Source organism: Protopterus annectens, chromosome 3.part0 (genome assembly GCF_019279795.1).
Source record: "Protopterus annectens isolate FY-2018-M chromosome 3.part0, PAN1.0, whole genome shotgun sequence".
Lineage (NCBI taxonomy): Eukaryota > Metazoa > Chordata > Ceratodontiformes > Protopteridae > Protopterus > Protopterus annectens.
In genome coordinates, this window is record NC_056731.1 from 1,598,896,529 (window position 1) to 1,598,912,159 (window position 15,631).

At 38.3% G+C, this 15,631-nt stretch overlaps 1 protein-coding gene across 1 annotated transcript in view; it reads right to left on the minus strand.

Annotated features, from left to right (window-relative positions):
* Positions 1-3,562: 3,562 nt before the first annotated feature.
* RIDA (reactive intermediate imine deaminase A homolog) overlaps positions 3,563-15,631 on the minus strand; it is a 31,049-nt gene continuing 18,980 nt past the window's right edge. Inside the window, exons 3-4 of the mRNA XM_044065634.1 lie at positions 5,550-5,605; positions 3,563-4,556 (exon numbers count right to left, since the gene is read on the minus strand). Of these exons, the coding sequence (XP_043921569.1) occupies positions 4,494-4,556; positions 5,550-5,605 (119 nt within the window). The 3' untranslated portion in view covers positions 3,563-4,493. The remainder of the gene's footprint in view (positions 4,557-5,549; positions 5,606-15,631) is intronic.

Consider the following 15,631-nt stretch of genomic DNA (forward strand, 5'->3'; position numbering starts at 1 on the left):
CTGAAGAAACATTTCTCAGAATCAGATTTCTCCTTACGTGGCATGAGCACTGGAGTAAAATACATCTCAGACTCATTCATGTCCATCAGACTGGGACTCTGTGAATTTTTTTTTCTCCTTTTAGAATTCAGTGATGGTTCAGAATACAAAGAATAAAAGGCTTGGAATAATCCTTTTAGCAAAACGCAGCCAGTCTTCCTAGTCTAATCTCTGTGGAACAGTTTTCTCTTTCTAGGAGACCCCACAGAAAAAGGCTGACCCCAAGGATGGGGATCCTCCCAGGAATCAGGCACCAAAGGTTGGTTGTGCAGTGAAGCGTCATTCAATCCCCGCCCCAAGACAGAGTGGCTACCCCTTGTCTAACAAAGACAACCCTACAGCCACAGAGGGGGTTAACTCCCAGTCCCTAATGGTGTTGCAATTCAAAAAGCCAACAGGATCAAGACAAGACTGGGCAGTCTGAGGTACCGAACATGGCCACAGGACAGTCGCCCATTGGCCATGACAGTGAAGGAGACATCCTGACTACTAAAGACTCCTACAAAACCATCTTGCAGGCAGGTGAGGAAGAACCCAAGAGCCCTAAGCCTGCTCCATGTTTAGCAGACTGTTAAACAAGTGGGTAGTAGAGACTGAAAGCCTCAGTGAGCCTCAAAGGGAAAATTTATTTTTTAACCTTCAAAACAGTAAGTGACAAACAGTAAGTGACAACTTCTTTCGGCTTTTTCCCAGTTAGAGGTCGCCACAGCAATCACCTGTCCGCTCATGATTGGCAGTGGAGTTTTACAATATTGAGCTGCCAGCCCAGCACCCAACCTTCCATAGAAGGCACACACATGCATGCACTCACACCTAGGGCTAATTTAGAGTGTCCAATCCACCTACAGCATGTCTTTGAGATGTGGGAGGAAACTGGAGGAAACCCACTCGACCACAACCACCACCCCCAAAAAAAATAGTCCAACCCCCTATACAGACTTCTCCACACTACAATTAAAAGGCTTTACAAGAAAAGTGATTTTAAAAACAGTTTCCTGCAAATAGTTAAGATGAACAAAAATGAACTTTTTGACTGAGATTTTTCAATGACTGTCACTAAAAAATAAGTCCCAGTTAAAAATAAATTCGCTTGGGGGAGGGGGGTGAGTACACCCTTTTCTTCAGAAAGACAAAGTGGAAGGTTTTCCCCAGAAAAGTACTTACCTGCCCATCAAGTGCTAACAAACAGATCACTTGAAGTCCTCAGGGATGGTGCACTTAAGACTAAGTTCTGAAAGTTTGGTACTCTAATAAGGCTTTCCTCAAGCCCTTCATCTGTTAGGGAGAGTGGAAAGTGTCCTAATACTTTGGATGCAGGCCATTTGTCATATCCTGGGCAGGATATTACTCCTATAGCTCAGGTTACTGCAGCAAAAACCCAATGCTAAACATGGCTATAATGTGTTTCATAACATTTTTGTGAGCACTTTAGAAATATTTCCTACATATGTTACACAAGTCACTGCAACTGACACTCAAGGATGCTAAAACTAACAGCATTTCTTGTTACTGCCAATTGAACAGAAATTGTGGTCAGATAGCAAGGATTAGGGCAAATTAAGCTCAGCAGTAACTTTGCTGTGCATTATCGGCAAAAAATAGCATTCCAAGATGACAAGACCACATCTGGATACTTGCCACCCACATAAGTGCATTCAGAATTAGAAAAAGAAAAAAATAGCAATTATTGAGCTCTTCTCAAGTTCAGATTGTTTAGAACTTCATAACACAATAGGAAATATTTTGTTAGTTTCTGCCTGTTGTGGTCCTTTAAGTCTGAAGGTGCCGGTACTGATTTATATTAGATCACGGATTACTTAAAAGATGAAACTATGTTCCGTCTCCCTACAAGGCTGTGGCACAGCAGTGTTATTTAATTGTTAAAATGAAAAATATGTAGTGGATTTAACAGAATCCTGTCTCTTCTTATGGATTTTACAATGGTTCAGCATAAAAGTTTTGCATCAATTGGGCCAGAATGGGCATGTCATGTATGCAGTACGAAGACTAAGACAATAAAACATTTAAAATTAACTAGTGGATAAGCAATTAGAAGGCAACAAACATGAAATAAATTAGCCCTCTTATGATGCAAATCCTCAATTATAATTACTGGAAAATCATAACTCAGAGAAACATGGCCTGACAAAGAAATACAAAGGACTGGAGTCAGATTCCATACATGCAGACATGGAACTGAGTGAAGGAGTCCCTGACCAACTCCACTTGCACCTTCTTTGGTGCGATGTACAACTTCATTCAGGTGACTAGGGACCAAGGAGCAGTTTCCCCTGCTGAGCAACCGTCACTTTGTGACTGGAAAGATGAAAAGTTCAGGGGCAGACTACTCAATGGAAGCAGCAGCAAAAACAGGCAAGAGGATAAAGAAACAAAACTCATACTTACTAGACTTGGAGATGTCAGCACAGGATTCTGATCCCTTATTTTGTGCAGTCTGATTTATAAAAGACTCCTTAGAGTGCCAGCCATCAGCAAGTTTGTCTGCACATCTCCCAATCCTCTCTGCAAAATGGGGGGCAGTGAGGAAGTTCCTCTAGCTTTCTCAGCTGAAAGTGGCATGGTTAGATCACTAGCACCAATGTCAGAGGTATGCTGATCCTGCTTTGGTATCCAATGAGGACATGAGCACACCACTCATTTGAGAAGCTTATCCTTAGAAGTTTCATTTAACAAAGCAATAAAATCTTCAAGCTGTTGCATGAAAGTACAAATCTAGAGCAGGAAGAAGCAATTAAGTAATATGACAGTGAACATGCCCTTTAATTGTAACAGAATACTGAGGGGGACCAGAATGCATGCTGGGTAAAGATCTTGTAAACACCGGTTCTGAATTTTTTCAAGTGCCGAGTTAAGAAAAAGTTGGACAGATGAATTTCAGAAATCTTTTTAATTAAAGAAGAGTCTGTGGAAGGTAGACCCATAATTCTACATCTCTGCACCAGCTGCATTACACCATGCACTACCTTCGGTGTATTACCACTTCTGCACTACTATGGGTGTATCATCATGTCTATATTACCAGTGTGTCCTTAAACATCTATAGTATCATAATAGTCATACTTCTGAGGAAAATGTCAGCAATGTAAAAATGGCATTTTAAGAAAATGTCATTCATATCTCAATGTCAGCATCTCCAGCCTGCTTCTTCCTTCACTGTAAGTTGGTTCAGTTTCCATAATTTGCATGTTGCAGAAATGCAGAATTACTTACTTAGTGTGAAGACATTCACACTACAGACTTCAACAGATGAAGAACTAGTGAAGTAACTTTACACCATCACACATCTGAAGATGAATCCTGTCTAAAATGCCAATAAATCCATGGTGTGCTTGCCTTAAGGTATCACATAACTGTAGTGCGTGCTTTTCAGACACATATACAAGCAATTTACAAAAAAAAAAGATGAGTGTTGAAAAACTACTGTATTATTTTAGTCAACATTAGTTTAGTAAGATGACAATTCATTAACTGGCTCTCAAGAATTCAATGTCCATGTGTGGAATGAATATTAACATTGTTTAATGGCTGCCACAACAGTATTTAAACAGTATAATTAAGTGTTTAAACATGGCAACTATGCAAGATGATCTACTGTTTTTCAAAAATACAAGAGCATGACCAAATATAGCAATACTGACTAGGGAACAACTGGACACAAACTTGTCAGTAATGACTACAGTCTTTTTAAAATTGGATCCAACAGATGCAATGGAGAAACTGTCTTCTGCTGCATTTATTTCATATGCTGGGAGATCTACAAGCACAGCTGTGAAACTAGCACCAGTGTGTGCTCACTTACACACAATAGAAACAGAAGCACTATTTCATAAGGAATCTTCCTCTGGGATCACATTAGATGAAAATGCAAAGAAATAAATGAACCTATGAAAGATTTAACCATAAACATTCTTTTGTACAAGGCACAGGATATAAATCAGTTGTCTTCAGCGGTGATCTCCACAGTGTGCCTGGCCAGCAGAAAAATGTACATGTACAGCCCTATAAAAATGCCCAACACTTGAATTTGACTGGACTGTGGTTAAATACTGAAATGTAAATGTATCAAGGTCTATCCCCACAGTACTGTAGCAAGAACTAACACCCAGTTAAGGTGTACATCCTAAATATTAAAACCACACTACCAGTACATGTTCAGATGAAAGGTAAAAGCCAGATAGTTATACTGAAACTTAGAAAACATTCTTTCTGATGACAAAATTAAATAGTAGCCACTCAGAGAAGTAACAAAACCAAATGCAATACAACTGTGATAAGTGGAAAAATGTATGAAATCAAACTAAATCACAAACAAAATACTGGGGAACAGCAATGCAATCATACTATGTTATGGCCACTGCACAGCTATGAATGCATCCAAAAACAGAACCACCACCACTGACGCACTATAGTTTGTGCAGGACATGCTCCTCTGGTCAGGATGATGCATCAGTGATAGGCCCCACAACAGCGACAGCTTCTATCTCAACTCTGCCACCCTGTAAAGATAAACATGCAACACCATTAGCTTCAAATTCAGGAAAGAGATAACCAGACAGTGCTACATTCAGCAAACACCAAGTTCTGTGCAGTCAAGTCTCAAAAGGAATGAGTCAAACAGAAGTTACTACATACAGTCTTAACAATCCATTAGCAATGGTTTAATAATGCAATATAGGATAATGCACATGGTCAGACCTACATTCCACAGGTCTGAACACTTTATATTGGACACAGGATCCACAGTTCTGGCAAAGCTGTCACTACAATAAACACAGGGTTCTGACAAAGCTGTCACTACAACAAACACAGGTACTATGTGTAATATTTACTATGAAGGATGACATCTGAACTTGGATAGTTGAGTTCTCTTTCTCCCCAATTTATTCACCTCAGGACATAAGCAGAATTCAGTGAGGCTTCTTAAAATAACAGACGCCACCTTTTTGTTAATCTATACACAAAGACAACCCACATTTGTGTCAATATATACACATATATGACCCAAAGGGACAAAATGAGCACTATTCAGCCAAGGACTTCACACCATTTGAAATGTTTTATTCATAATAGACTGCAAACTAGTAAATAAATCAGTTATGTGGAAAAGTGAGATTTGCTACCTTTATTACGATTTCTTTTACCTAAAAAGCAAGGTACAGGGAAGGGAACAGCCTCCTACATAACAGCCAAATCACGCAGGATGTCCCCTCAGGGTCCTGCCACTCTGCACCAGCAGGGTCTCAGTCCCTATGATGCAAAAGGGATAATGCAGACAGAGTTGGGGGAGGGGACATGAGGAATGCGAAAGTGGGGATTAGAGATATGTAAAAAGTAATACTGCAATCTTCCTTAATGAAACAAGGATAAAAAGATGAGCCTTTTTCCCCTTTCAGTAGAAGGCCACATACTTTGTACAAAAAGACTTGTTCACCAAATCTACAACTCTTAAAACCAATGCAACAATATACCAAAACAAAACAGCTACTTACTCTTGGCAAAGCTGCAACTTGGTACGCTGCCCTTGCTGGGCAATGGCTTGTGAAAACTAGTAAATAAAAAAAAAATGACAATTGTTAGCCAACACAGGTAGTACCAGAGTCTGTTCACATCATTCTAAACATTTCACACTGAGAAATGAGAAATGGAAAGACTGCTCAGTTTAACTACCAGTTTTGTTGACAGTATCAAACCTACCAAGACGTAAAAATTATCATTATGTAGACATTATTTAGCATGTACTTAAGTCAAAACTTTACGGATTGCTAGGAATACTGATTAAAAAACTTTACATTTTAGCAATCAACAAAGCTGCAGCATGTTTGCTATTGTGATAAAGTCATAGATATTCAAAATGAAACAATCAGCTTAGCTTCAAATTCTTGGTATTCAGTGCACCTAGGGTTTGTGACAGCTGCTGCAGGTTTCTAAAAAATGTTAAAGTGTACACATACACAAAATATGCAATCAAGCTATGTGGAGTGACCCAGAAGGATTGCCCGGTCAAGTGATTTACACAAGGTACACAAATGGATATCTAAGGAAATAAAAGTGGTGCAGCAGATAGCGTTGCCTCACAGCAAGAGGCTCTCCGGTTCGATTCTAGGCTGGGGTGCCTTCTGTGTGGAATCTATACGTCCTCCATGCATTTGCATTGGTTTCCTCCAAGTGCTCCGGTTTCCTCCCACATTCCAAAGACATGCGTCTGGAGCACTTCTAATGCTTCCACTGAAAATGAGCTCTGTCCCAGTTGGACATTCCTGGTAAACAAATGTTAAATAGACCAGGACTACAGGATGAAAAGCTTGTTAGTGGTCATCCGCTTTGCAAAACAGAAAGACGAACATCTTAAATGTTGACTCTTGGTCCTAGAACAGGTGAGACTAGTGCTGAGGTTGTATCTCCTTAAGACCATAAACAAATCTGTTAGCATAACAAATGCAAATATACCTTGGTGGGGGGAATGGCATCAACACTCTAGACAGCAGTAAAAACCTCAATGAGATCAACTGTCCATGCAACCCCCCTTCCCAAAAGCAAGGGAACTTGTCATAATAGTGGTCATAAAAGAGACAGCAGGAGTGACAGAAGCTGGGGTCCCACTGGCAATACTAGAAATGAAGGAATTCCATGTGGAGTTCAGAAACACAAATTACTAAATTAAACCAAATCAAGAGAATTTAAAGATCTGGAGAACAAAAACTGGGAAATTTGCTTTTTTTTTGGTCTACTAAAAAATACCAAATCCCAGTGAAAATAAAATTTTGCTGAACATGTCAATGTAAGCCTAACTTGCAAGTACTAAATGTCATCAGACCATACAAATCACATAAGAAATACAGGTTGTGAGTGTTGGCTTACAAATTACTTATTACATGGGGTTAAAAAGGAATTCAAAGTGCCTAGCATGAGCCACAAGCCTCTTGCTAGAAAAGCCAATCTACCACAACATTCCCATAACTGATTCAGAAACAGGTCAGCCTCAACTAGGCAAGACTTTTCAGCTGATCTGCATGTTTCTTGAATCGCAGTTACTACCGCTCATGGCTGATTTGCATGTTGCTGTAGTAACATGCTGGTCATGTAGGCAGTGGCATCCTTCCCATGCACGGTCACAAGTACACACCCACACCATAGTCCCTGTATGTGTCTGTAAGAACTGAAAGGACTGTATGAAACTAAGTTACTATAATGAAGCTGGAATGATTGGAATTTTTTTTATTACCCAGATCTGTGCTGCATACGGCTAAATATCAGTCTCTCTTATGTGCCAGATCTTATTGTACCTTTAAGGATAAAAAAGTCTACACATCAGATTTGATAAAGATGGTTTATTACGTAGTAGCAGCACACAAGGAAAGTAGATGTCAATATCAGTATCAAATCATACTGGCCGTAGCTTCCTTCCTCTGAGCTGTTCCTTTCCTCCTGTATGGCAGAATTAATCCCAACTACCCTGCAATCTGTTTCTAGAATGCTGGATATTTGACCAGACTTCTGCACTCAATTTAGAAACGGTCTGTACCAAACTTCTGTAGACTCACTACAATGACTTTTTGCATATCCGTACAAATTTGCTATCTCTTCTAATATCAAAAACACTAAATTTCCTACAAGTTCTCTAACCTTGGTTCCAAAGTCCCGTGTCATGTAAACGAGATCTGTTTGTACTCAATGTACTGCACATTTTATCTTTCAGTATTTCAGCCTGAAGGTTATTTTTCTGATCTCATTTGTATCCTTCACCTAAACATTCCTTTTTATTGAAACTGCATGTAAAATGAAGCTATATGCTCGCATTAATACATCTGCATTTCTAGGCCTAGGCGAAGAGAATACTGTATTTATGCCTAAAACTACATTTACGCGAGACCTGATCTTACAACTCCTGAGACACCTGAACAGGGATCTACTTCTGTACGTACTTCAAAATATGAAATAAAATTAAGACAGAAGCCAAACCTTACATTCAGGCCTGTGTAAGGTCTATTCTAACTGTATTTGTGTAGGATTTATTCTGGAACAACTGGTTCTGCAATTATTTATAAATTTATCAGCATAGTTTGCAAAGGATATCAGAATGACCATTAGAACCAATATAACAGCTATCATTTATTTTTACCAAGTAAATAAACTTGAAATTTTAAACACTTGATAATTCTTGGTCTGTTAACACCAAGTATCTGAAAATCTTCTGAAATCTCTTAACTTTAGTGATTTAATTATAACTGGGCAATTCTTTACCATTACTTATAACCAGAATTAAATATTTTATGTAACAAGATCCATACTAATTTGGTTGTAAGTTTTCTATAAACTCATTTTTTTACATCGATAATATATGTATTTTGAAATATAATTATCATATACTGTATTACCTTGTTTTTGTAAATCTGTGGCTAGATTTAATCCCATCATTTACCTTTTTAATAACTATGTGCTGTAAAAAGAGGTCTGCATTTTTAATTTGTGTCACTGTAATTATGTATGTGCTGTAATGGTAGAATATTTACTAAAGCCTATGATTTCTATATTTTAGATCTATACCACTGCACACACTGTCAGTGTCTTTTTACATAACGATTATTAGTCATTAAAAGGTTATGTGCACTGTATTATGTAAAAGTAAGCCTGACCTGTCATACCTTGACTATATTAATTACTACCTATTCCTTAATAACTTACCTTGATAAGCCTGTTACAAATAATTCTGTCACTTTACCCTTTAAACTAATGAGTGAATGCGAGATGTGATGTAATTCTTCAAAGTCTGTTCCAATTATATACGCATATTTATGAATGTTGTAAACTGTCTGGTAGTGCTGTTAGAAGTGTATAATATTAATATTCTGAAGTCTGACTGAAATGTATTATACAGAACACTTATAAAAATAGTATGAATGTTATTCTGAAACTTGACAAATTTGCACAGAAGTGATGCATATTTAATAGTGAACATCTGAAATAGCTGGGTATAAATGTTATACGCTGGAATCTTAACACTGAAGGGATACCCTTTTCTGCCAGTACAATCTGAACATAGATAAAAGCATAAACTGAAATCTAGTCCCATTCTACATTTGTCTAAAAAACATAACTTGAAATTGAAACTAGATTGAAATACATTGCTAATTTTACTGAATACACTTCTGTGTACTTTAATCTGCACTAATGCAGGTCTGTTGTATACCTGTTTAACTTTAAATATTTTGATAACCACATTTACATACATTCAATTAGCATACTGTACATGTACTGAATAATCTGTGCAGTTAATTACATCTCATTTACATTTAAAGAAACATAAGAAAAAAATCTTCACTTCTGGCTTTGGTGGTCTTGTCTTTCGGTCAGTTCTTGACTTATGCACAACAGCTCTTACCAAGTCTAAGCATTACTCTGCATTGTCCCCATCACTGCTGAGATACTGGAGAAGCCACCACCCTAATATGTCTGCTACAGTCCATTTGTAGTCTCTACTATGGAAGATTTGGTTTCAAGACCTTTCCTCATACTCCTATAACAAGACCATGGGAAAAATATCTTGAACCTTTAATAAACTTGTAAATGAAGTTGCATATAATATCTGTAAAAATATAAAAGCAGTCTCAGGTTCTTAAAATCAGTGAAACCTGATCTTAGTGCGTCCCCTACTCTATCTGCCCCTGTGGCTCTCTTTATCCTCAAGCTACTTTAATGCCATTACAACACTATTAGGACTTAATGAGTCTACTGTATGCCTCACCCCTCTGATCCCGGTTATATCAGTATCATTACACCACCTTAGAGGGTCATCCCTGTAGTCCAGTGGTTTCTCAATCCCCATACTGTTTGTGCCATTATGGCACTTAAAAATAAATAAATAAAGTATCCCTTGGTGCCTAAAAGTCTCCCCACCACCACCATTACATTCACGTTGGCTGGTTGAACACCATCCCCACCACTGAATGCCTCATTAACACTCAGCACAGCTGTAGTGCCAGCCCTTGTGGTGCTTTACGGCTCAGTGTTAGGACTGTGCAGCACCGTGGAAGGACAGTTGCTAAATTGCAGAAAGGTACCACAATGTGCACGCCTTAATGAATTCAGCCCAAAATCTACACAGATTATGACTACTTAATGCAAGCATTAAGGAAAAAGGCTTATGTAGTTTTTGTTTTTAAACATCTTTATTAAAATCATTTTAAGACTTAATCACACATTAAAAATATTATATTCATGCATTACATTGCATACATTTTCTACCAAATATTCACTCCAGCATTACATAAATTTCTCATTTCCCATCTTCCGTTAATCACTCATCCTCCTGAACATTATTCTGTATATATTTAGTTCCCACAACATTTCATTTATTTCTATGTAGCTTAATTCTTCCCCTGTCTGGAGATCCCACCTCTAGTTCTTTTCATCTCCTTTACAATACTCACTACATCAGTTAGGGTTGGTTCAGATTTCAATTTATATTTTCTATAATTGCTTTTTTGCCAGCCATATCATTACATTTATCAAGGCATTATGAACAGGCGTTTCAGAGCCTGTGTCAAGAGAATCACTTCCTTAGTTACAGCCATTTCCTCCCCATCATTTCTGACAGTACACTGTAGACAATTTTTAAAATCTGCCATTTAGTTACACACAAAAATATGTTCCCAGTTACCTTCTCTTTTCCTCACCCCTCTATTATCTGCCATCTACCCAAGAAAGAAAATTCCCTGAAATCTGCCATGGAGAATAAAAATACCTAATAAGACACTTCCAAGCAAAAATCCTAGATATTCTGGAGTTTCTCTACCTGGTAGCCATAGAGATAGCTTTCCATTGTTCCTGTGTAAATTGCATTTATTGGTATCTTCCCAATCATTTCTAACCTTCTCTGACCGATTCGTATATAGTTATCATGCAATATTTTATCTGCCATACTAGTTGTCCCCTTCTTGGCAGCTTCTGCTCTAAACTCAACTGAAAACCAGAGCTGGTCTTTCACGTAGCACTCCCAGTTAGGAAAGGCAGTCCCTAAGTTGCAGTCCAAACTTCTGTTTGGCCTCGTCTCACTATTACCATTTTCTTTCTTTACAATTTGTATGGTAGTCAAAAAAAGCCGGCTTTATTTACATCTATTAGGTTATACTTCATAAAACCAGAAAAGCACATTTCAGTGTTGTAGAACATTTTGAGACAGTTTCAAATCTTTTTTTGGATAAAAAAGTAATGAAGGTAAAACAAAAGGCAACAGCTGTAAATTATATACCCACACACAAATCGATTTAGCAATATCCACATATATGGGGACATGATAAAATGAAGTACTTGTGGCAGCTAAGGATATGTGGGAAGAAACTAAACAAAAAGAATACAAAAACTGAGAAATTAGAAGCTCTGTTTTACGGATATGGACAGCAAGATACAAGCACTTAAAATTGTTATAGTCCCTTTAGTTTTATACACGGGTCAGGCATATTTTAATCAACCAGAGAAGTTGCGGGTCAGGCATATTTTAATCAACCAGAGAAGTTGCGGATAGCAATTAAAAGAGATGAAGGATTTTATCTGCGAGGAGAAGGCAAGAGTCAAGTAGGATTATATAGCAGATTCTTCCGACAGAACAAGGCGGTCTGGGATTACCTGATTTGAAGGGGTATTTCAGAGTTACACAGTTAAGGCTCCTATACAGAGCACAAGTAGAAACCTATAATTTAAAGTGGAAAGGGAGGATGACAAAACAGGGTGGAAGCTCAAGAAACAAGGAAAGACTAGGATATGGGATGCAGATCCTTAAGGAGAACCACCACCATACAGAATATTAAATTCATAAATTAGAAAGTATTTAACAAATACAATTAGGGATACAGACAATAGGAAAGAAGGGACTGGAATTTATTGGAGGAAACCTGTAAAAGAGCCAAGGTATTGAGAGCAATAAAAATAGAGGGGGAAATGTAACAAAATGGGAAAAGGCCAAGAATGCATTTGGACTGCAGGCCAGAGATGGACATCAATTCTTGATTGGGAAGGCAGAGTATTGGCAAACAAAAAGAAATGGGGGGATCTTAAGTGAATGACAAGCACTGGTAGAGTTTTTAGTAGAATCTAGAACAGAAGCAGATGTTAAAGGAATAAATTAGTAGACCATATACAATATTCCATGATAACTATAAGAATCGATTAGAGGAGAATAGAAAGGATTGGGAAGAGAGACTGGATATGCAATTAAAGAAACAACGGGGATATATGTACGGCTCACAAATATGCAAGAAAATCTAGATTCTAGAAGATTTAGGATCTTTGCTTGGAAGTGTTTGAAAAAAATACCCCAGGCACACACTAAAGAATTTTTCTTCAAATAGATATTAAATATTGGGGGTGTGGTGGGGAAGAAAGAAGTAATTGGGAAAATTAGTGTAATGAATTGGCAGACTTTAAAACTTGCCTGCAAACTACTCCAGTCAGAAATAATGGGCAAGCAAATTGGGCAACCAAGTGATTTTTGAGCTGTGATACAGAATAGAATTGCCTATACATTAATTCTGGTGGCTGTCAAAAAGCAATTACTAGAAAATAAAAATAAAGACTAAACCAACTGTATTAGAAGTAGTGACTATAGTAGCGAACTGAAAGTGAGATCTTTAGAAAAGGGTAGGAGCAATTACATAGAAAAAAAGAATTGTGAGAACAATGCATGTTTTGGAGTAGGAATGAGGTTTAAGGGATGACAGGAATTGAATGAGCTATGCAATCTTTGACAATCTTCCATACAGTCATTATCAATGTGACGCATAATGTTTGCAACCGAAAATGTCAAAATATAGTTTGCACAACTGATAATTCAATAAAGAGGTTTCCTGTTAAAAAAATAAAAAATATTCCTAAAGGTTTCCATGTTTCCAAATCCACATGTCAAGAGCTTCTATCGCTATGCAAATTGCTGGCACATTTCATCACTTCTAATACTGTTAATAAACAGCAGTGTACCACTAAATCTACCCTGCTGAAGACAATTATCCATAATATCTACATCCATGCGTGCATACATGGTATCACCAAGAATCCAATACGAGCCTCTTAGGACACACAGGCTGCCTAGTTTCCTTGCTATAAATGATTCCACTGTGACACACCCAAACACTACATTTCCCCAGAATGGATCGGGGAGAGTTATAGCCAACTGTCTACCTGGTGCTAGGATCAGGGCCATATAAAAAAGGGCACTTGGGACTCTTCAACATCCTAAACAGGATCATCATCTTTTTGCCACATGGCAGGGTTAATAAACCGTAGGCCCTCTATCCCAAGAAAGAGGAAGCAAAAAGTGGAGTTTCACAAGTAAAGCTACCATAACAGTACATGTTAGAATGATTATTGCTGCAGTAACCATTGCTATATGGGTTATATCCTGTCAAGGTACAACAGCCAGCCAGCTTCCAAAGCTTCAGAGTAACTTTCATGAGCTCAACTGTCAGGAAGCCTGAGCTGAGATGACAAAGTGGGTTCAAGCCTTTCAGAGCTTTCCTGCCAAGACAGAGAGGGAGGCTGAGCCCTGAAAGGGCAATGTCAGGAAGACCAACCACACCCTGGCATAAAAACACACCAAAAACTAAGGGGGGGGGGTGGAAGGAGGGCGTGGCTACCCTGGCATAAAAACATACCAAAAACTAAGGGGGGGGGGTGGAAGTGGCTACTGCAGCAGTGATTATCTGAACATCCATGGGAAACAGTCCCTTAAACAGTCAAACTGACTAGCTAGAATGTCCTTGGTTTTGGGAGCTCATAAATTCTTTTTTAATACCCTTGCCATTTTGCCAAAATTGGAAGAAGCGTTATTAGAGAATACCTTAAAAGTTAGGAAAAGGATGGCTATAAATCTTAAATTCCCTGATTTAGCTTACCCCTTTCACAATGTTTTTGTTCACCTCTGAAAAAAGGAACCAAGCATAAGCTCTATCCAAGAGAAAAAAAACCTCATTCACGTCCTCTTTGGATGTTCTGAGAATGAAGCCTAGCAAACCTCTTCAAAACAGTACCAGAAGCCACAGTCCTGGAAGAGTCATCAATGGAGCCATATGCACTAAACACAGAACAGTGACTAGTATACCAGAAGAGGTTTCCTCTCAAGAAGTGTGAACCAAACATTCCTTAATAGTTTCACATAAATCAGAACAAGCATTAACATGCAAGCCGACAATTTAAAATTCTGAAAAACTAAAGTTGCAAAAACCTTACACTATTTACTCATATCCATCAATAATCTTCCAATCCTCATCAGAAAAAAAAAAGGACAGAAATTAAACCGTTTAGCAGTGAAGTGGATAACAGAAGTTGCTGGGTCAGGTCTGGAGTAGTGTTTAAAAACTTACAATCTGCCTTTTTAAGGGCAGCAGAATGGCTCCGAGGAAAAACTACAGGCAGAGATGCATCCTCCAAAGCTGGCAGAACTGGAGAAAATGGTAAGGATCCAGAAACTTCCTTCTTGTAAAAGCTCAAGGTTTTCTGAGTGACTGCGAAATCTCAGTGTACTGGCACTGAAAACACTGGCATATTCTGGAAACAGTATCAAAGACAGGAGAATCAGAAACTCAGCTCTCAGTCTGAATTAGAAAACTGATGAGAATCTACACCTGTCCGTTCATCTTCCTGTCCAGATTCAGAATCTTGACTCTCTTCAGGAAAGAAGGCATTGCTTTCTTAAGAAGGCATTGCTTTCTTTTAGCAGAAATCAATAACCAAGGATCAAAAGCCTGAATAAAACCATAACCCAGACCCAGTAAAGGACTCCTACAGAAATATGAAGAGTAGACGCACGTTAAGTATTCAGTTTCTTTTTGACAGAAAAAAATGGCACTAATGGTGTTATAAATGGCAACATTAGCTTCCCCAGGGATGGGTACAACATTGATGAAACAGGGAACAAGAGTGGCTCTACCTTGCCTGCTGAGGGGACCCAACACCCTCAGAGGATGTGGCTAAATCCCATTCCATACGGGCTCTACATGCTACACCAGAGGGATATGGGGTTAAGGTGAGTGGCCTAATACACAAAGGGTCTGGCTTTACTCTTAAAAGCCCACTAAGAGCAAAGCCAGAGCAGGCAATTGGAACACTAGCTTCACTAAAAGTAATGTCTGGAGGTACAGAAGTCAAGTAAAAAAAAAAGAGAACACCTACAGTTATAGCCAGGCAGACTGACATTGCCAGTATTTGCTCAACTAAATGCATGCTGACAGTATACTCAGTATACTGTATGTAACAGTATGTACTCAACCACCCCCTTCATCATGCCCAAGCTACTGGTCTGCTGACAATGAAAACATGGAAAAAGTAAGCACAGCATACAAGAGCACTACTCTATGCAGAAGAGAAATGTCCTAACAGAAAATTATTCTTCCCCTTTCTGGTCTACTGAAGATTCAGCACACAGTAGTTTCACCACATTTTGTAAGAAATGGTCAAACAGCCCCAAGTTAAAAATGATACACTGACTAAATACAACAAAAACCTTGTTAAATGTTTGATTTTGTTTGCTTCAAGTAATAAACTTTCATTTCTCTTAAGGCAGTAAAAAATCTGTACTAATCTA